We start from the raw sequence: 21,595 nt of genomic DNA on the forward strand, positions 1-21,595 counted from the left end.
CTTTTACTAAGGAGTGGTTTCCGTCTGGCCACTCTACCATACAGGCCTGATTGGTGGATTGCTGCAGAGATGGTTGTCCTTCTGGAAGGTTCTCCTCTCTCCACAGAGGACCTCTGGAGCTCTGACAGAGTGACCATCGGGTTCTTGGTCACCTCCCTGACTAAGGCCCTTCTCCCCCGATCACTCAGTTTAGATGGCCGGCCAGCCCTAGGAAGAGTCCTGGTGGTTTCAAACTTCTTCCGCTTATGGATGATGGAGGCCACTGTGCTCATTGGGACCTTCAAAGCAGCAGAAATTTTTATGTAACCTTCCCCAGATATGTGCCTCAAGACAATCCTGTCTCGGAGGTCTACAGACAATTCCTTTGACTTCATGCTTGGTTTGTGCTCTGACATGAACTGTCAACTGTGGGACCTTATATAAACAGGTGTGTGCCTTTCCAAATCATGTCCAGTCAACTGAATTTACCACAGGTGGACTCCAATTAAGCTGCAGAAACATCTCAAGGATGATCAGGGGAAACAGGATGCACCTGAGCTCAATTTCGAGCTTCACAGCAAAGGCTGTGAATACTTATGTACATGTGCTTTCTCAATTTTTTTATTTTTAATAAATTTACAAAAACCTCAAGTAAACTTTTTTCATGTTGTCGTTATGGGGTGTTGTGTGTAGAATTCTGAGGAAAAAAATGAATTTAATCCATTTTGGAATAAGACTGTAACATAACAAAATGTGGAAAAAGTGATGTGCTGTGAATACTTTCCGGATGTACTGTATAATGTAGTAGTAGGGCTTCATCTGGAGTACAGTGGACAGTTTTGATCTCCAGGCTGCAAAAAAGGCATAGCGGCACTAGAAAAAGTCCAAAGAAGAGTGACTTGACTGGTCACAGGTCTGTAAGGTATAAGTTATAAAGAAAAATTGAACAAGTTGAACCTTTTCAGTTTAAGTAAATGGAAATTAACAGGTGACATGATCTTCTTCTTCTTCTTTCAACTGCTCCCGTTAGGGGTTGCCACAGTGGATCATCTTCTTCCATAACAGGTGACATGATAAAAGTTTTTAAATTATGAAATTAGTACAATTGATCCAGATTGTTACTTTTAAAAGAGTTCTTCAACAAGAACAGAAGGACACAAATGGAAAATTGTTAAGGGTAAATTTCGCACAAACATTAGAAAAATACACAGAATAATTGATCGAGTAGGACTTTAGCGACCTTCCAAATTACATTTCATGTTATTTTGAAAAAATTAGGTGGATAGGGTTGATTGAGCTTTGTAGGGCTGTTCAAATGCTCAAATGAAAGGAGGTGAGAAAGAAAGACAGATGATTGTGTGTCATAAATTGGATGACTATTTTTGATATTTGGTGTCTTCTTCCTCACATTTGTTTATGCACATAGAGGTTAGTAAGGCTCTTATTACAGCTGGTGTAGGTGTGCACCTAAAACAGTGGGCCTATACATATTTATTCAGAGAGAAAACATTCCTGGAGAAAATAGCTTTTTTGTGTTTTTGTCTTTTTCCCACTAGGTCCAAGATGGTCTTTGGAGCTGTTCCTTTATCAGTACAATGTCTTTTTTTCAAGAGATGTGACAAGGACTAAAAGGTAAGGTGGATCTAAACGTGGTGAGGCTCATCACTAGTGAGATGTTTATTTACATTGACAGAGAAAACAGATCTCAACTGAAACTCCCGCATGCTCAGATCTCTTTCCAAGGCTATAGAACTATACCCATGCCCATGCCAGCTGTAAGTAGTCTTCTTCCTCCTACTGAACTGGAGCAAAGTGAAGCATGAAACCTCCCCTTTTGTCATGAAGCCCTTAATCTTAAAGACATAATCTTAAAGACTCAAGCTAGCAAGGTTGTGGCTAGAGCTGCATTAGAAATGAGGATATAAAAAGTTTGGGAGGTGAGTGGGATGGATATGTGGTTTTTATGGAATACTGTTCAATAGTAGACAAGTGATCTAGCCACCGCATTGAGACCCAGAGAAGCAGCAGGGGTTTGTTTTCATTCTATTATTTTGTTACAGTTGTTCTCTTTCATTGTTTACACCTCTCTGAGCTTACTTGTTGTTAATTATTAATATACTAGGGGGCTTTGCCCCATGCTCGCTTTGCTCACTAACCCCTGGGTCTGTGCTACGTGCTAGCCTCTTTGCATTTCTGTTGCTTGCGTATGTATGGGGATGCGGTTGTACAATTTAAACAGATATTTATTTTCATGGGAATTGTTGCATATGCATAATGGAACTATTTTACATTACAGCGAGTAATTAACCATATTAAAAATGAGTAAAACATAATATTTGAAAGTAAATTATGTTTCGTGTTGCGTTAAGAGTTATTCGTTGTGTAATATGATTTCATTCTGTTTGGCTTTGAAATTAACATGAAAATATTCTTTAAACTTACACTTTTACTGTAAAACTTAAGTAAAAACAATTTTTTAAATTAAATTTTTGGCAATATTGCATTGAATTTTGATTCTGTGTTTACACTTACATCGTGACAATGCAATTTATAACTGCCAGTGATTGATTTTTGTTTCTTTCTATTAAATAAAATGACTTTTTCAAATGTTTGGCTCTGAGATTTGTTAATTGTCTTTGCAAAAGCTATTCTAACGGGAAACTGTTAACGTTTTAATATGAATGGCATATCAAAATCTCCTTTGTTATGTAATGTTATCCACGGAAGATATACTACATTACCTTTCTTGGATACATCCTTCTTTCTATAGTAATTCGTGCGGTGGAAGACCGGATTGTGTTAACATTTGTAGATATTCTTCCGGTTACTGTAAGTTGATGTTTTCATCTTCCGCACGATCACCACCAAGTGTTTCAGCATAGTATTGATATGAATTTAACCAATTTGCTGAGTAACTGATCGTCATTTTTAGCATTAATTTGTTTGACTCTGTGCTAGAATTGCCCATGTACTCATTTTTTCTGTTGATAACCCTTCATGATGAAATTCTTCATTACATTTTGGACATAATACATCTTCTTTAATTGGGAACTTAAAGTGAGGAAAACGTTAACATTTATAAGAGCTTAGAAAGCATAAACTGTGTCTGTCAAAAGCATTCACACGAATGAGAGATGAGATTACTGTGTGCGTGGTTGAAAATGGTTGAGAGGAGGGCATGATTTGAAAAAAGGTCTCAACTTGTGGGACTTGAAAAAATCTTCCAAAAAGTCTTATCTCGTCGCAGGACTTTTTATATAATAGAGAGACTTAAATTATTCTTGATAATGAAAAATTTTTGCTACTTGTGTTTCAATGAAAAATTTTTTGCTGCTTGTGTTCCAGGCAAGGTTTCCCTTATACTGTAACTATTGTCGCTTGTAATAACCTTCTTTATATGATTCCATGTATAGTAGTATACATGTACAGTCAGTACAAGTTTAAACAGACAAAAGAAATGGAAGTCCCACATCTGATCAGAGAAAGTTTTATGAATAAAGCAATGCAATAAAAAATATATTTTATTTAAGGCAATAAGATTATCATGGAAAATTATTTTAAAGCAATCAGATTATGATTGAAAATTCTATAAATTATTTTAAATCAGTTTATTACTGACTATTTTAGGTATTCAAAATGATTCTAGTTGGTCATGGATTCAATTCATCAAATTGAATGTGGGCCTAATGTCTTCAGTGCTTCAGATGTGCATACTTATAGTAAAGAGCAGAATTTATTGCTAAGTCAAACAAGATCAGTATGCTTTAAAGAAGGGGGAAGTTTCATTGCCATTATATCAATATATTCATCAATTTTCTAAACACACTTTTTCTAGTGTAAGATTACATGGGAATGCAGTGCCTATCTTAGCAGCATCATGAGCAAGGCAGAAAGCATGACCAGACACAGCAGCAGTATAACTGAAGGGCCACTCATGCATGAAAGCTAAACTAAAATGAATAAAGTAAAAATAAAAGGGAAATTATGAAAGAAGTTTACAATTTGCTAATCAACTGTGTTATTGAAGAACCTTAATGAGTTTGCAGAGAAAAATCTATACATATGAAAATCTATAAATTTTAAATATTTAGCATCAAAGCATGCAGCTGTTAACCAAATTGATCTGGACCCTGTACTTTTGAAAATGTTAGGTAATTTTATTATGGGGTAATTACTTTTATATATACTGTATATTTAGTAGTCTTTTTTATTTATTGATATGTATTACAGTACTAGGCAAATATCGTACAAACTATCATCATGAAAAAGCAAGCTATTTTTAAGAACAGACAGTGATCAAGTTCACTTAGTAAGAAAACAAGCATGATAAAGGAATATAAATATTAAATTAAGATTATTCAAAAACAATAAAACATTCTGCACAAGAAATCACTCTGATGTTGTGTCCCATTATACATTTGCATAGTAGTCAATATTACAGAATAAAGTCTAAATTATAAGTATTATATGCAATCTATCCATCCATTCTGCTGTATATAACAGATTTAAAACGGCTTCTAATATAAAATTGCAGCACTTGCTAATACTTTGATTAAAAGGTGTATTTTAACCTTCCAAAATAACATGTATTCAAGATATTTCTGAAGCTACTGTACCTTTGACCAGAACAACAAAAATGTAAATACCAAGAAGGCAAAATCTGTCTGGCTTTCCTCTTCAAAGAAACTTTAGCTGCTGTTGCCATTCACATTGTATACAGATAAAACTTAATTAAAAAGCAAACGTCGAGTGGTTATAATATGCAAAAAAAAAAGTTCTATGAAATTTGTGTAAGGCTAAAGTAGGTAACAATAAAACAATTGTCAACATAGATTTGCATAGACATTTATGAAGTATCACCAATTTTGATTTTTTTTGAAAGAATTATAATTTTATAATTCTTTGTTTTACTCTCCAGAATTTTGGCATACATGAGAAGCCTATACTTATTTAGTCATCATTAAAAAATCACCCCGCAAAAATCTAAATTCCGTCTAAGCTTGTCTTGAGATTTCACAAAAATAGTTCAATATAACATATTTTCTCCTTCCTCAAAGATTTACAGAAATCACAGTAAAAATGAGTAGAGTAATTCTTAGCCTCGATCCCTTGTGTGGTGTATGTCTAGGTGTAACATTAGTATACTTGCCCTTAAAGGTTTCCAAGAATAGTTAAAACATCCATCCATTCATCTGCCAATCTGTTTTTCTAGCTAAACAGTACAATTCAGGGCAACAATAAGCAGGACTCTATCTCAGTAGCATCATGTTCAATTCCAGTTGCAACTAGCTGTGCATGGAGCATCAGTCCTTCAAAGGGCAGAATCTCACAAATGCATACAGTACTTAACTATAGTATTGCCAGTTAAGTTAACCTGTAAGGGCACATCTGAAAAAGTATGCCAACAAAAGGGCATGGTGACTAGTGCATGCAGGAAAGATACGCACAGAAACAAATGTGTAGAGCTAGTGAAATTTATTTTAATTGACACATAAAAAAGTAATCAAAAGGCTCTTCTGGTCATTAAAATATTATTAACTAGGGGGCTTTGCCCCCTGCTCACTTCGCTCGTCCACAAACTCCTGGGGCGCGTTAAGCTCCAGCCACTTCGCTGCCGCTCACGTTGTGAAGAGGGGGGCTGAACGCATGCTAAGGAGATGTGGTCACTCTTTCGAAACCCCCTCTTAAATGGTGATACAATGGGAAACAAATACATTTTTTACCTCCTCTTTGCTTGATCAGTTGCTAGCTTGCTGCTGCTGCCGCCATACTGCATGATCTGCATTTTGTGCAGCACTTTGAAAATTTAAAAGCCTGTACAGCAGCTGTCCTTTTGTCTCACTGCCTTGTCTCACGAGATGTTAAAATGTCTCAGAGAAAATAAAAAATCAAATCTTGTCTCCTTCCAAGCCTTCCAAGATTTTTTTTTTATAATAGAGAGACTTTAAGTGTTGTGCCTACTGGTTTTTATCAACTTTAGAATACGTTTCCTATGGAAGTAGAAGCACCTACATTAAGATATGCCCTGGTTAATCATCCTCTGTAAAACGTAATACTAACATAAGAGTGGATAACGCATTTAGACTTTTTCTAAGAAATTACAAATATCAAGGTGCTATCAATTGTACAGTACAATTTACCATTTATTCACTTGGGTTTATGTTTTCTGTTCATTTGAGTACAGTATTTGCCCTCACTTTATGTGACTTGTTTTGACACATTTTCTTAATTTCATTTATATTATTTTAATAAAAAATAATCTCTTTTTTCCTGGGGTTAAATCACAATTCACAACTGGTTTATACAGTATATCATAATTGAAATTACTCTGTATTTAAATGTGTACAGTAACTCCAACTCCAGAAAATTTATAAGTAGTAAACTTGGCTCAGTAACTTAATGTATTGGTTAAAATGTGTCTGAAAAAATTCAATCTAGTTATCATAATTACTTTATTTTCCAAAGCCCAATGATGTGCACAATGCAGTTTTAACTGTAAAAATATTTATTTTTGGCGGCTGTGTAATTTTTGTTTTGCCTGGCACTGCTAGTCTGATTCTAGGTTGCTTGGGCATGGTCTTGGTCCCTGCAGTGTTGTAGTCATAACTTGGCTTGGGTGCATGTTTAGGCTGCATGTGCACTGCAGCTTAAACTTTTCTGGTCCACCTTGGGATTTGAAAGGTAAAGCCCTTTACAGTGACCCATTGGTTAATTTTTTCATTGTTTTGTTGTTCAATTTGTACGGTGTGTGAATTTCCACATCTCACTATTTTGGAATAATTATCCTTTTTATTGATAAACCACATTGATTACTTATATGCAATACTATTTAGCACTTTAACAAATGAACAACAATTGGAAATTTATAGATGTGTTTCTGCTTTCTTTACTGAGTATTTGCTGTTGAGATACCTTTTAATACTATTGGTAGTGGCTGTACTAACACAGTAATATGTTGATACTGTAGCTCTTCATTTTATGCCACTTTTTATGGCATCAGCTGACAGTTTATCATCACTAGTGCCGTTAGCTTTAATACATTGTCAAAAGTAGTGTCTTTCCCTTAACCAAAGTTTACAGGGGGCTGTCACCTTTCTCAGCCACCCTAACACTATTCACTTGGGATCAGTGGCAACACCATCTGAACTACCTTTCCCAACCTTAACACACAATGACAACAAAGTGCTTGAACTTGAACCTTATAAGCCAATCCAAGTCATTCTCCTACCTGAGACATATTGACAACCACATACCCCAGCTAATTTTAGATTTAAGGAGTGCAATAGGTCTTTGTAAGAGCTGCTTTTAAGAGCTTGATCAACTCTCTCTCTCTGTCTGTCTCTCTCTCTCTCACAGTCACACGCATCCTCTGCATTTCTTCTCAAGGTAACAACACCTCTTCTGATAGCATCTCTCTTTCAGGACTATGTGGCCACAAAAGAATTTTAATTTCAAAACACCACTGGTAATTATTAATTTATGGTATTATAAAACACAGCATGCACCCTCAGGACATATTGTGTATAGTGAATGGGGGTGCTAGCAAATGGAAATGTGTGTTAGAGATGTGTATTGGGACTGGGATTCTGCAGAAAAATTGTGGGTATGGAGCTGTTCACATTTGTACAAGTAAATGACAATCATAATTGAGAAATACAGGATGACAAATTGGTAATGTTTAGGTAGTAAATGTTTTGTGCAGCTTGCTCAAAACTTTGTTGATAGTCTGGCAGCTGTGAAATGCTGCAGATTTGATATCCACATATGAGTAATGCTTCTAAATGCAACTGAGTATAACCAAGCACATTTTGTTTTTTCTCATTTCATCCCCAGCTGTTCCCAAATGTAAATGTTACTTATTAATGGACACTGTGATACAATTTTGATGCACATACATTTATCAACAACCTGATCTTACTACATGGGATGCAGTTTCCATAAACAAAATTGGAAAGTGGCATTTGAATTCAAACAAACACTTTAAGGAGATGAACATGAGTGCTCATGTCAAAAGCTCATGTCTATATTCAGATTCTTAATCCTGCAATGATTTACACTCTGTTATCAGATTTTAAATTACTATACAATAGATGGAATCAATCAGAGTAACTGTGGGATAAAGGATTAGAAAACAGTCTGGTGCACAGTTGAAATGTGCATATACATATGTACAGTGCACTGGCACTCACTCTCAACTCCATAACTTAATCTGCACATGTAGTTTGTGCATATAGCCTAAATCATGTGGAACTCTCTGCTAACCAAATTATATCTCAAATTTGTGTATCACTGTGAGTTTTTATTAATGTGTTGGTCATTAAAAAACTGACAAGGTGTCAATATATGAAGAAAGTATTACCAAGGTGAATTTACCAGCAGTGTGTATTCATTGATGTGCTCATTTTTCATTTCCACATTTGTCACCTCACGCTTCTATCTGCATGTTTATTGTTGTATCGGGCTAGGAGGTGGTAACGTGAACTCGGCCATCCTCATTGCCAAAATGTTGTATCCAGACAATAAAAACTCGTTACACATGGGTTCTTCCCAAACGTTTTTCAACTCCCTTTATTCTTTCTCTTTTTTCCCCACAAACCCCCAGTTCACCACACCCCCTTATTCCCATCCTGCCCCTTGTCTTTTATGAAGTCAACTATGTACAAAACACAGGGTTCAGTTCTGGACATAACACTTATGTTATGCCACTTGTAAGTCTTTGACAAATAAGAGGAATAGTGTAATACCCACGCAAAACCCACACACGCACAGGGAGAAAATGCAAACATCTCACAAACAGTAACTAGGCCATAATTCAAACCAAATCTCCTGAGATGAGCATCACCAACAGTTAAGGTTGTTAAAAGTACATTTAAAAGCACATTTTTATTTTGTTAAACATAATAAAGATTTTTATCAATACTATCACAACAAATGCCAGTGAAAGCTGTTTTTTTTTAATCTGGCCTTACAAATTCTTAAATTTTTCTGAACAATAGGTTACTTTACTCTTTAACATGCCTGCCAAGCTTCTGTTCATTTTTGTGTCACAACATTGATCAATTTATTACATGAACTTTACTTTGTTATAGCGTGTTAATTTGACTAACTGGCACATTATTTAGCAGTGCTGGAAGAAGTCTTGGGAATAATCTGCACAGCAAAAGAAAAAAAAACAAGCCTTGAAAGTTCACAACACTCCATGTATATTTATGATTAAACTAAAAGAGAAAGAGAGATTCACATCTTACTTGAGTAAAGCGTCGGACTAAGCAGGTCTTCCCCACACCAGCATTTCCAATTAAAACAATTTTAAAAAGGTAGTCATAATCTTCCATGCTCATTTAGGCAGCTGCAGATACAAAAAAGGCAAGTTATGGGCAAATGTGGCAAAAACTGAGAGCTTTATCATCCTAAGTCCAATGTTGTGCATTTCAAAGCAAGAAAATGATATATTATTGGCACGTTTATTATTAATGATGTCAAAATTAATATAATCAATAAAGATTTTAAATAAGGTAAGGAACCGTTACTGTCGTCTTAGTAATAAAGACATAATGAATGTGTTATTCTTCATAAATAAGGAGAAATATGTGAAACCCACAATGGAATTTGAGTACATGGATTTGGAGCAAGAAGCTGTCATGAATCATCTTAAATAAACACCTTCGAACTTAAACATCAGTCCATCTTTCCATTAATTCTCTGAGCCAGCTTACTCCTTTATGAGATTGTGAGGAGCAGGAGAATATTTTGAATAAATATAAAATCTTAAAGCAAGTATGGATTTTTGCACTTAATCATAAATATTTGGAGCATTGTTTGAGTATTAAGTTAATTGAAGAATTTTAAGGTACTCCATGTGTCTTTAAGCAGGAAAAAAATGTGGTAAAGTCTTGGAACTATTGGTGCAGAAATGTCAATTAAAAGTACCATACTGCACAGAAATCTTGTTATACAAAAACATAATACATCCTACTGTCAAGTATATTCATTTGTACAGTACACAATTTTATTTCAGAATGCAATAAAAAGCATTCTCCTTTTAGCACAAACTGCTATACACACACACACACACACACACACACACTCTTTTAACCAGTGAGTACATTTCAGTCATCCAACATGGTATTATGAGATTTCAATGTTGCCATTATCGTAAGAATTTAATTTACTTCTATTTAATGGTAATCTTTGTACTCTACTGGCACTTGCATTTTGCACTCTGTGTTTGTTTGCATCATCAAACTGTCATCTTAAACAAACAGCTAATTTGCAGTGTTTCCTGTTAATGCATTCATCTGAGATAAGCAGTAGCTGAGGTTAAAAAAACAATGTGCAACAGGTGAATTTTCATCTTTTTCATGACTAGGGGGCTCCGCCCCCTGCTCGCTTCGCTCGCCAACCCCTGGTGTTGGGAATGACAAAGAGCGTGATGTATGAATGAGATATAGAATAGTGTGACGGTGTAGATGATGCAAATAGAAAGCAAACAATAAAGTGTTTGGCACAGTGTAAAGGTTTATTTGAAAATTTCTTTGTACACGCCGTTTAAGTGTAAAAGGTAATTCCAGCTCAGAACTTGTAAGGTCATTTAAGATGGTTATTGTTGTGATCAGAGTCAAGTTTGTCAGAGCTTAGAAAGAGTTGTGTCTTTCCAGGAAGTAATGGAATGACTTGGGTATTTATGTTTTCCACATTAATAATTTTTGGACATAATATAGTGCGTTGTGTTAAAAGGGGCATTTGGTCTAATGAGATTGCTGTTCCAAATCTCTCTGTAACTAAGTCATCGCAGATAAAGGCTTGAGGAATTGTAATAATATGTGACTGAAGTCCATCTGTATTGGTGAGTGTACCATCTCTCAGTTGTAATAAGCAATTGTTATGATCTGGTTCTGGACATCGTATCTTTTTTACTAACTGTATCTTTTGAAAGCAATGCCAATTGTCTGCGTATTTTAAGGTGCACTGAACAATAGCTGAGTGCATGGCATCTGGAAGAATAGCTAATCACTGTCTAAAATCTCCTCCTCATAAAAGTACCTTTCGTCCAAATCGAATATTATTATTCATAAACGTTTGTTCATGCCATTGAACATTCATCAATAAACAACATTTTTTCAAGACGGATGTCACGTGCAGTGCCACCGTTAATGTTCATAGTGGATTCCGATTTGTAGGATCTAATGTAGTTGATAAAGATTTCACTTTCAGGTACATTGTCAGTTATAAGCTTGTGTAGATATTCAGTATATGAATGTAAAGAAGGCAGTCTAATTTGACCCTTTTGACAACAACGTGTAAATGTATAACTTGTATTGCCAGTTGTTTCTTCAGGGAAGTGAACTGAATGACAATGATTGCAAATGACATTCATTAATCCGAATGAATTTTCCTGGTGTATGTTTTGCTTGTGCCGTTTGAGAGGCGCGTTGTTGCATGTGTAGTATTTGGGACGTGTTGTTTTCGAGCTGTAATCGATTTGCCTGTGCTGTGTGAGAAGCCCGTTGTAGCCTTCGCTGCCATTAACGTATGTCTGAGACGGGAGGTGTTTCGTTTTGAATCCGTGCCTGTTGCGATGCAGCACTTTGATTGATAGTTTGCGTCATTGTGGATCTAGGATGTAGATTTGTGCATATTAAATGAACTATTGTAGGATCTAATGCAGTTCATAAAGTTTTTACTTTTAGGTACATCGTTAGTTAGAAGCTTTAGTTGAGCTTTGCGTTTTTGGAGTCGAGTCATTTTTTCTTTTAGAAATATGGATAAGTAATAAGTAGTATTGCACTCACTGTTAATATGGAGCCTTTTCTGCGGTTGAACGGTTAATAGTGCCTTATTGTAATGAGATCCACCTATGCTGCATAGCCGTCTATTTTGTTGTTTCTTTCGTGTTCGTGTGTTTGTTCCTGTTATCCTTTCCTTTTCGTTTTGTACCCGTGACCGTGTATTCATGACTTGTTTCTTTCTCAGCATGCGAAATATGGATAAGTAATAAGGAGGATCGCAGTCACTGTTAATATGTTTCCTTTTCTGCAGTTGAACGGTTAATAGTGCTTTATTGTAAGGAGATCCACCAATGCTGACACCTATGCTGTCTAGTGTGAAGGTGTTGATGTTCACTTTAGAATATGTGGCTTTGGGTGTCACTTCTTATGGATGTGTGTGTGTGTGTGTGTGTGTGGGGGGGGGGGGGGGTTTGAGGATTGTTGTCGCGCGAGCGTCTTCTTTCTTTTTGTGTTCCTGTGTCTTGTTGAATCCCCCTGTTTGTGTGTGTCCCGTCCCTTGCTTGTAGGGTCTGTGGGGTGGTTTTGTGTTCTTTTTTTTGTGTTCCATGGGCTTGTTGAATCCCCCTCTTGGTGTGTGTCCCTTCCGGTGCGTGTGGGGGGGGGGGGGGGGGGGGGGGTTTAGGTGCCTTGCTGTTGTGCGCGAGCCTCTTTTTTTTTTTTTTTTTTTTGGGTCTAGTTTTGTGTGCAATGTGTTTCGTGCTTTGCCTGCGTTTCCTCATTTCTCCATTTTTCCTGTGCTCACTCCTTTTTTCTGTGGTCTTGTCCGCCTCTCGCGGCCCCTCATCCGCCTCTCTCGCCCTCTTTTGTCCGCCTTTCTCGGCTCCTCAGCCGACTCTCGCGGACTCTTTTTGCGCCTGCGCAGTACGTCTTTTTGCAGCTACGGCCCATTGCCGGATGTGCCTGCGTCCATCATCCGGTTTAGCATTCTTGGTTAGTAATATGGATCTTTTTTTGAGGAAATGCTTTTCTTTGTGACATTCTTTGCTGTTCATTATTTATTTGTAACATTTTGAGAATAACCATAATGAATATTTTAATCTTTTGCTGAAAAACATTTAAAAATAATGTTCTACTAAAAAAATTATACTTTAGATTTATTTCTGTAAATGGACTGTCGCAACACAGATTTACAACATTTATTAATATTTGTAAAACTTCATATTATCAGTATTCTCTATTCCATTTAATTGCAACAAAACGTAATTTTTCTCAAGCATTTTGAGATTAAACTCAAAATTAAATTTACAGCTTTATGTTTTAACACTTTAAATTGCTAATGCAGTTATATACGAGGGATGTTCAAAAAGTTTCCGCACTTTTTTTTTTTAACTCTTGTTTATTAAGAATTTCAAAAACAAATTACATCACTTTTCTACATAGTCATCTTTGTTTGTGCATTGTACCAACTTTTTAATGCCCAATTACTACTCCTCCTGCCTTCACCGTTTCCAACAAAAATATAAGAGTGTGGAAGCTTTTTGAAGTCCCTGAAAGACAGAGTGAAGCAGACTCCATAAAATAGTCTTTTTCTAAATCAGCTTTTAATCCTAAAGTTGCTGAAACACTCATTATCATGGAAATTACTATATAGTCGAAAATATTGCTATGAGAGATTTTAACATGAAATAAATTTTACATTCTTCATGTAGCTGAGAGGATCAGAATGTTTAGTTCCAAGACCTCAAGTTAAGTCTGTCGTTGTATTTTCTAGACATGAACACTTATAAAATATGTTTACATTTGCCATTATAGCTGCTCCCATAAGCTCCCCCTTTCCCCAGAGCAGGCGGTTGGCTGCCTGAAAGATGTGTTGTTTATTTACCTGAATAAAATGCAAAATTATCTTGTTTCAGGATGCAGGATTTATTAAAAATGTGACTATTAATAAATATGTGCTGAAGGGCAATTCATAGGTTTTATGCTGCAGTTCATTAGCTGAAAAAAGTAGAGGAAAAATATAGTGTTGGTACATTGGCTACAACTATGTTTATAGCACTTTGTAAATTTGTGCCAAGCAATTTTTAAACAAAAGAAACTTGAATTGTTTGGAAAAAAAATAGTGAAACTATTTATAAATATTTAACAGGCATCAAGACCATGCATACAAGAACATTACCCCCTCTTAATGCTTGAGTGTAGAAAAAATCTGATGTAAAATATAGGATCAATAGGTATTAATTCAAAGGAGCAATTATCATACATTTTGCATGTAAAATAACAAAAATTTCTTAAGATAATTCTGTATATATTAGCAAGCAAAAAATAAATGACATTTCATAGATAAATTGATCTCATATTCCAAAAACCATCCAGAAAGTGGACTTGTTCCCATGCCTACCAAACTTAACACACATAACGCATGCAGTCTCCATAGTGTTCTTTTTCCTTTTACTAGCTTAAAAGGGAAGCTATGAAGATAGTTAACCATGTTTACGTTCACTGACATCATAGACATAAATTAGCTTCTAAGGTTGTAAACACTTTTGTCAGAAATCTGGATTTTAGTTTTATTTTTTCCTATATCACATGTACACTGGAACTATTATTATTATTCATTATTTGGCAGACACATATATCTAAAGAAAATTACAAAATCTTTAGCTACCATGACCCAATAGCAGATGATGGATGAATGGATGGACTTACCAAATCAATTATTTGAAACTGGACTGACTTAAAAATGCAAAATCCTGCTCTTTGCAAATTACATGGTGACACATAGTACCAGACAAAACAGGAACATGGGAGTTCCAGATGCCACAAGGATTATCATTTTCTGTCCTCTAGTCAGTAATACTGGAAGTCATTTTAAAACCTAACATAAATCAAGAACAACTCCAAATCTTTCCTACAAAGAAAAGCAACCTACCTATACTGTCAGCCTTCCACAGACTGAAAGTATTTGAGGAGGGAAAAAAATCCAAAAAGTTCCAAAAAACAGAACTTGAATTTGCCATGCACATGAAGTGATATGTAAGGCATACTCTCTGGGACCTTGTTACCTACATAAACATTGTTACGATTTTTTATTTCCTCTATAGTTAAATTTGATTATGTTCTTGGTGCTCTGCCAGAAGCCACAAGCTATTGGGATAGGGCCCGTCTGAGGACCTCACTAAACAATCCAATCAGTAGAAGCAATGGGCAGTGTGTACAAAATGCAGAGACCTTAGTCATTGCAAGCTCAAAGGCAAAGATGGAGCATAAGGAGTTATTTCTCGATGAGAAAATAAAAATCTTAGATCTTTTGAAAAGTAATGTCTCTTGCTGAAGTCGTCTGTAAGGTCAATAAGAAGGAATCAAACATTCACACAATAAAGCAAAAATGAGTTTAGTGCTGCTAGTGTTATTATAAATAGCTAGGGGGCTTTGCCCCCTGCTCGCTAACCCCCCAGCCTGTACTACACACCAGCCAATTTGCCTCTCTGCCACTCGCATATGTAGATTTCACTTTCACCAAACAACAAATCTTTTAACTCTCGCGAATAAGCCTCTTCATTGGGGAGAAACACTACTTTTCCCTGATGGCAACACAAATTAGATGATCTATAAGTCTCCGAACAATATCTACATACTTCCGTCGTATCACCTATGTCCATATATTCGATCTCTTTTCACTGTTCGGTTTTTTCACCGAGTAATAATTTCCATTTGTTTGCTCTAATACGATCTTTACTATCATTTTTTTGAGACTTTCGAATTTTAGTACTTTCATTGTCTCTAACCTGCTCTGTGTATCGCGCCAACATTTTTGAACCTCTTTAAAATGTTCTACTTTGTCATCTACTCTTTTGTCTTTTATTTCTGGCCCCGGGCATGGTTAAATCTCATGGCTCAAAGTCTTGTCTCGCGGGACATGAAATTATCTCTCTGGAAAAAGTATTGTCTCATCCCAGGATTTTTTTATATAATAGAGAGATATGGAGATGATTTCAAGTATTTTTATATGCACAAGTTGAGAGAAATGATTGGCACAGGTGTCTCAATTTCTATTGATTACTTAAAAACCCTCTGTCTTAAAGCAGAGTTGGAACAAAACTGTGTTACTACACCATCTGAAGTACTACTTGGACAAAATTCCAGTAATAATGACAAGAAGACGGCAATTAATAAATGAAATGAGACAAAGCATTATTACCCTTAGAAGTGTAGGCCTTTATATTTAGAGAAGTTGCAAAAAAATCAAAGTGTCAGTGAGTACTGTATTCTATACAATCCAAAGGCAATTAGAAACTGGAAGAAACTCTGATAGGAAGAAATCTGGCAGACAAAAAGTCACAACCCAATCAGGAGACAAGTATACACACACACTTACAAAAATGTTGATCACTCCGTTCATTTTTTGAACCTGTTTATTCTAATTCAGGGTCACAAGAAGCTGGAGCCAATCCCGGCTGCAACATAAATGTCTAATTATTGATATACAAAAAATACCCATTAAATAAATTATACTTAACACAAAATAAATCCAAGAAATACATGCCATTTATACTTAAGTACACATTGACAACTTAATGTTTTTTAAAATTGCAAAATAGACACATGGTCATAAAAATCAGGGTAGACAAACAAAACGACGTGGATGGAGTATAATGAGCCATTCTTCAATACACATGTTAAAACTTATCATTTTCATTTTCCATTAATTGGGTCAATCTATTTTTCAAACTGGTGTTTACTGTTAATGCATTATAGTGTCACAGGGAACCAAGCCCTTCTCCAGCAGTGTTGTACACAAGACAAAGACAACCATTGGACAGGAAGCCAGTTCATCCAGTGGGATGCTTGCTCATACATCCACATTTACCAAGATCATTCTGTCTTTCACTTTTACATTATTTTTTCAAGAGAACAACTAAATACAAAGAAACCCTTGAAATTAAATTATTACAGAAATTGTTACAATATAAACATAATGTTTAGTGCTTTGAGATCATCTAGTAAAACATACTATTTTTAGGTGCAGCTATATTTACCAGTTCAAAATTTGGATTTAGTAAGTAAGCATGTATAATCAGAAGAGGGAAATGGTGCAAAGACCGAGGGAAACCATATTAGTCTCTAATTGCAAATGAATGCAATACTTACTAATTTAAAATGTACAAATGATTGCTGCTATTCTTTTACTTTACATTAGTCTAAATGTGTGTCTCTAGAGAACATCAGTACTGTATTATAAAAGAATATATATATACATATATATACTGTATATATATATATATATATATATATATATATATATATAGTGTATATGAGTACATTAGAGAACTGTTTGAAATTAAACCTAAAATTTTACAACAGTTATAAATAGAAAACTCCACAAGTTTGACTAGCATGAAAAACCAATATAAGAAAACTCTTTCCATAATACATCATAAAAAAGATTTAGGGACATACTTTAACATACAAAGTAAAAATACTCTTCTATGCACTTTCCTTCTCAGGATGACAGGTGGAATATAACCAAGTAGAAAATATTTGAAAGGCAGGATCTCACTAGTTTAGTTTTTAGCAGTCTTTCTACATATTTTGGGAAAGCCACATGGATACAGACCAAATGCAGATGCCCCCCACAAAAAGGATCTCGGGTATGAGCTGAGCTAGGGTTGATGTATAGTAAAATGCGAGTTACCTGTTGCACCACTGCACTTCCCTTCATATTATAAGTGTCCTGTACTAGATATAATGCAAAACTGATATAAAATACAAACAAAGATCACTCAGTCAAACCCACTCTCTCACGTGGTGCCACTTCAGATGGAAGCCAGAAAATTCAAAGAAATATTCATGAACACGCAGAGAATATGCATGCTCTATTCATACTCTGTAAATTTTAAACCATTTAAAAACTTCTTGGCCTCCTGGAAACATGCACTTGTACGCCGTTAATCTAGTAGGAATCATTAAATCCTCAGAAAAAGTTAAGACAAAAGTTAGGAAGACATAACCTAGTGACGATTAACATGCTTGAAACATCATCCTAAACTACATAAAGAATTAAATGAAATGGCACATTCGGTGCATTCCCATTAGTATCTTACTAAAATTTTTAAATTTACAAAATAAAACAGTATTTGAAAATCTAATATAAAGTACCGAGTGTCACGATTAAAAATATTTAATACTGTGCATAATGAAAGTTACCAGAAATTAAAATAATGCAGTCTTCAAATAATCAAAGGTCAGTAGAGTGCAAAGGAGGTTTGATCGTTTGCTTATTTATTTATTTAAAAGGCACTCCTCCAAAATAACGATAGCAATAAAGGTTTTTACAATGGTGGAGATTCAGAGATCATCCCTTTTTATTGGAAGCAGATAGCATACACAATTTTACTTTAACATTGATTTTCTTGCCTAGTATTTCATTTAGGCATTCCTTACACGCTTAAAATATTTTTGCACGTTGAGGAATTTATTGTAAATGTACATCAACATAGTATTATTATTGGTAACACCCTTATTTTTTCACTTTTTCGAGCCCAGACATAAAGGAAATCTATTCACATAGTCGCTTTAAATCAGAACTGCACTCACCAAAGCAGGGGGCTCCCCCAAAACAACGCAATTTATATTTCATCAAATTTCCCAGATGAGATAATCTCTTAACTTCTTGTTTTGCTCTACCACCCTTAGAATAATCTCCGCTAACCCACTCGCATAGGGTTAGTTCGAATATTGCACAATGATTGCGGTAGAGTTTCCTTTGCTTTTTAACAATGACATCATTCCTTTTTGATAGGAGAAGGACAGCTTTGCGCCTCTCATTTACAGGAGGATGGCGGGAATTGGAGTCTATTTAAGATGATGATTTAAACTACGCCGTTACATAAACAAGATTAGCTAACTGCATTTCCCAGAAGCGCCTTTGAAGCATGTCACCGTAACATTGCCCAATAGATTTTTGGAAGTAAACAGAAGGGATGCTGTTCATATTTGATTTATTAAGATTTTTGTAAAAAAACGTAAAAATACATGTAAATGTATTCCTTACAAAAAACGTTCCTCGAGGGAATATAAACGGTACTGAATTGATCTCATTTTTGAGCAACGTTATAGCGCACATTTGTCAAAACTGTACTCATTTGATTATCATCCCATTCTATTTAAATTTGCAGATACTGTGAAGGTGAAAATATTTACGCTTGTCCTAATAGGATACGGCATGATTCAGCAGCAGATACGTTATGTATTTATTTGAATGATTGTTAGAAATGTTTATAAAATTGCAAAAGCTGCCCTACTATCAAAACTTAATCGCGAAGAGTTGTAAGCTTTCAATTTTCTTCGGAAGACGCTGTAATTTAAAAAATAGGACTTACTGAAAATGTAGATGCCTGAGACAGAGAATGGTATAGAAAAATGTTTTAAGTGGTAGATATATACAACGTAAGTACTGTATAACTCCACCTTGTCAGATTCCATCATGTAAACAGATATATCGTTCCATAAAGTTGCTTTTTCATTGTCAAGGAACGTATGTGCTGTATTTGTTGACCTTCACACAATAAATGATAGATCGCTATTTTCCTAGAGTCAATGCTTTTTTCTTTTGAAACTGTTTTGGGTGATTTTCAAAACTTTAGCCCAAAAGAAAATTCTTTAACTGCCTGTGTCACATGAGGAAAAAAGAGGATCATGCCCATTAGGATACCTTTTGGCATCCAAAAGCAAGTTGTAAGGCAAAGAACTGAACGTGGTAATAGTCACCATAAAAATACATTAAAAAAATATTATTAATGATCAAAGCCATAATTGAAAATTTTAGAATCACTAAGACAGTACTTAATCTACCAAGAGGAGGATACACGGATACTGTATATTGTTTTATAGCATTGTCAAAAATGGTGGAGACAAAAAATAAACTACAGGACATGTCTGAAAAGATGCAGGATTGGTTCATCTTGGGTCAAGGTTGCAATTACATGCCACATTCAGGCAACAAGCATGGAAGTACTGCCACAAGAAAGTTATTAATGATACTAAGAAATAAATGAACACCCTACCCATAAATGATATTTTGTCATTTGTTACTTACCCAGTGTTATATATCTCATGTTTTTGTGGAGAACGGAGATAAAATCTTTTTGATAAAGTGGCCATCTGCAAAGACCAGCGTTAGACCACAGCAAACGATATAAAAAGACCATGAAAAAACATCTCATGTTACTCATGTCACATAATCCACAAGTCAAGCCATCATTCATAACAATCAAAATGCATGCAGACAGGACTCCTGACGAATGGATGAGTCGGAAGACAGGTCTTTAATTCAAAAACTTGCAAATGCATTTCCTCTCCTTGCACTGCACTGTTTAATAATATTATATTTTTTTTTTCCCAGAAGTTCTTATTTAACAATATTTTAGGAAAAAAATGCATGTGTTTTGCTCAATGTTTGCATATGACCAGATAAACTTTTTTTAATTGTGTACGCATTATTCAGTTTGAAGTGTGCACAAGTGCCAACAAAACTTTGTTATATTAAAAGGTCATTAGGCAGAATAAATAAAATGCCTAATATGTAGTATGGGTAAATCATTGTAGGGCAGACAGAGTCAACATAGGTTTAGAAAATGGAGTGCTAGTTAAGGGTAAGCAGTATGGCATGATATGATGGCCAAAGTACTAGACTTTATACCACAAGATCACTGGTTTGATTGCTGCCTGTGCATCACTGTGATCCAGAAAAAGTCAGTAAACATGCCTGTACTCCAAATGAAAAAATATCAGTAAGCATTTACAACAAGTCCTGAATGTGTAAATTAACCTGGATAAGAGCATTAATTAAGTATAATTAGTAAAATACATGCCAAGAAATATTAGGTCAAAACAAAATACAAGGTAAAACTGTTGGATTTTCAACTTGAATAACTGTTGATGTGAATAAGGATGGTTTCATGGTTATAGTTCTCATGAGAGCTACATTTGCAAAGCACCCTCATTATCTGAGCATTTTGAAAAACTTGATTTTTCTGCTTTTTCCACTGTTTTATTTTTTCGCCATAGCTGGTGCATTGTTCTCATTATCTAGACCTTGTATTTTCAAGATAATAATAATAATAACAACACATTTTATTTGTATAGCACCTTTACCATACACAAAAGTACTTCAAGGAAATTCAAAATAAAGAACATGATATATATATATATATAAAACACTGGACATTTGTCCAAGACATACATCTGCAGTCATTCTGGCTGACCCTAATCCTCAGGTATAATAAAGTGATCCTTTGACATCAGTATTACACCAGTGTTAACTGCACAGACATAATAAAACAAACTTTATATGCTGATAAAGATATGCATCACAAACAATAAAAAAATAACAATAGGGGATACTAAAATCTTATACAATGCTAAAAATTCAAAGTAGTTTCTACCTTCCAAGTTATTTATATGACCAGCTAATAATATTTTTGTATTATACCACCACTAAAAACTAAGATTTATATTTATACAAGATATTTTGGTTATTCCATATATATTATGTATATGGTGAATTTTTTTAAAAGGTAGATAACATGACAGGAATCTTTTCAATATTATAGTTGCAAAGTAACAAAACACCTGAACTATCTGTTTTACAAAATACATGGTTGAGGATAAAATCTCACTGCTAGGAGTGATTACAGTGAAACTCTGTAGTCCAGCTAATTTTTAATGTATTTTAACAAGGTAGCAAAATCAAAATAAGTAAGACCACCATACTCATTCAATAACTGTTTTTTAAAATAATGAATTATTTCATATAAATGTATACATCTTGTCAGTTTCCTTTATGACTAAAATATGAACATAACTCTGCTTTACTAAGCAGAAATGTG

At 34.9% G+C, this 21,595-nt stretch overlaps 1 protein-coding gene across 1 annotated transcript in view; it reads right to left on the reverse strand.

Annotated features, from left to right (window-relative positions):
* The window catches only part of rab30 (RAB30, member RAS oncogene family), a 46,066-nt gene extending 27,567 nt beyond the window's left edge, over positions 1-18,499 (reverse strand). The window contains exons 1-2 of the mRNA XM_028800312.2: positions 18,303-18,499; positions 9,228-9,328 (exon numbers count right to left, since the gene is read on the reverse strand). Of these exons, the coding sequence (XP_028656145.1) occupies positions 9,228-9,320 (93 nt within the window). The 5' untranslated portion in view covers positions 9,321-9,328; positions 18,303-18,499. The remainder of the gene's footprint in view (positions 1-9,227; positions 9,329-18,302) is intronic.
* Between the last annotated feature and the right edge of the window lie 3,096 nt (positions 18,500-21,595).

This window comes from Erpetoichthys calabaricus, chromosome 4 (genome assembly GCF_900747795.2).
Source record: "Erpetoichthys calabaricus chromosome 4, fErpCal1.3, whole genome shotgun sequence".
NCBI lineage: Eukaryota > Metazoa > Chordata > Cladistia > Polypteriformes > Polypteridae > Erpetoichthys > Erpetoichthys calabaricus.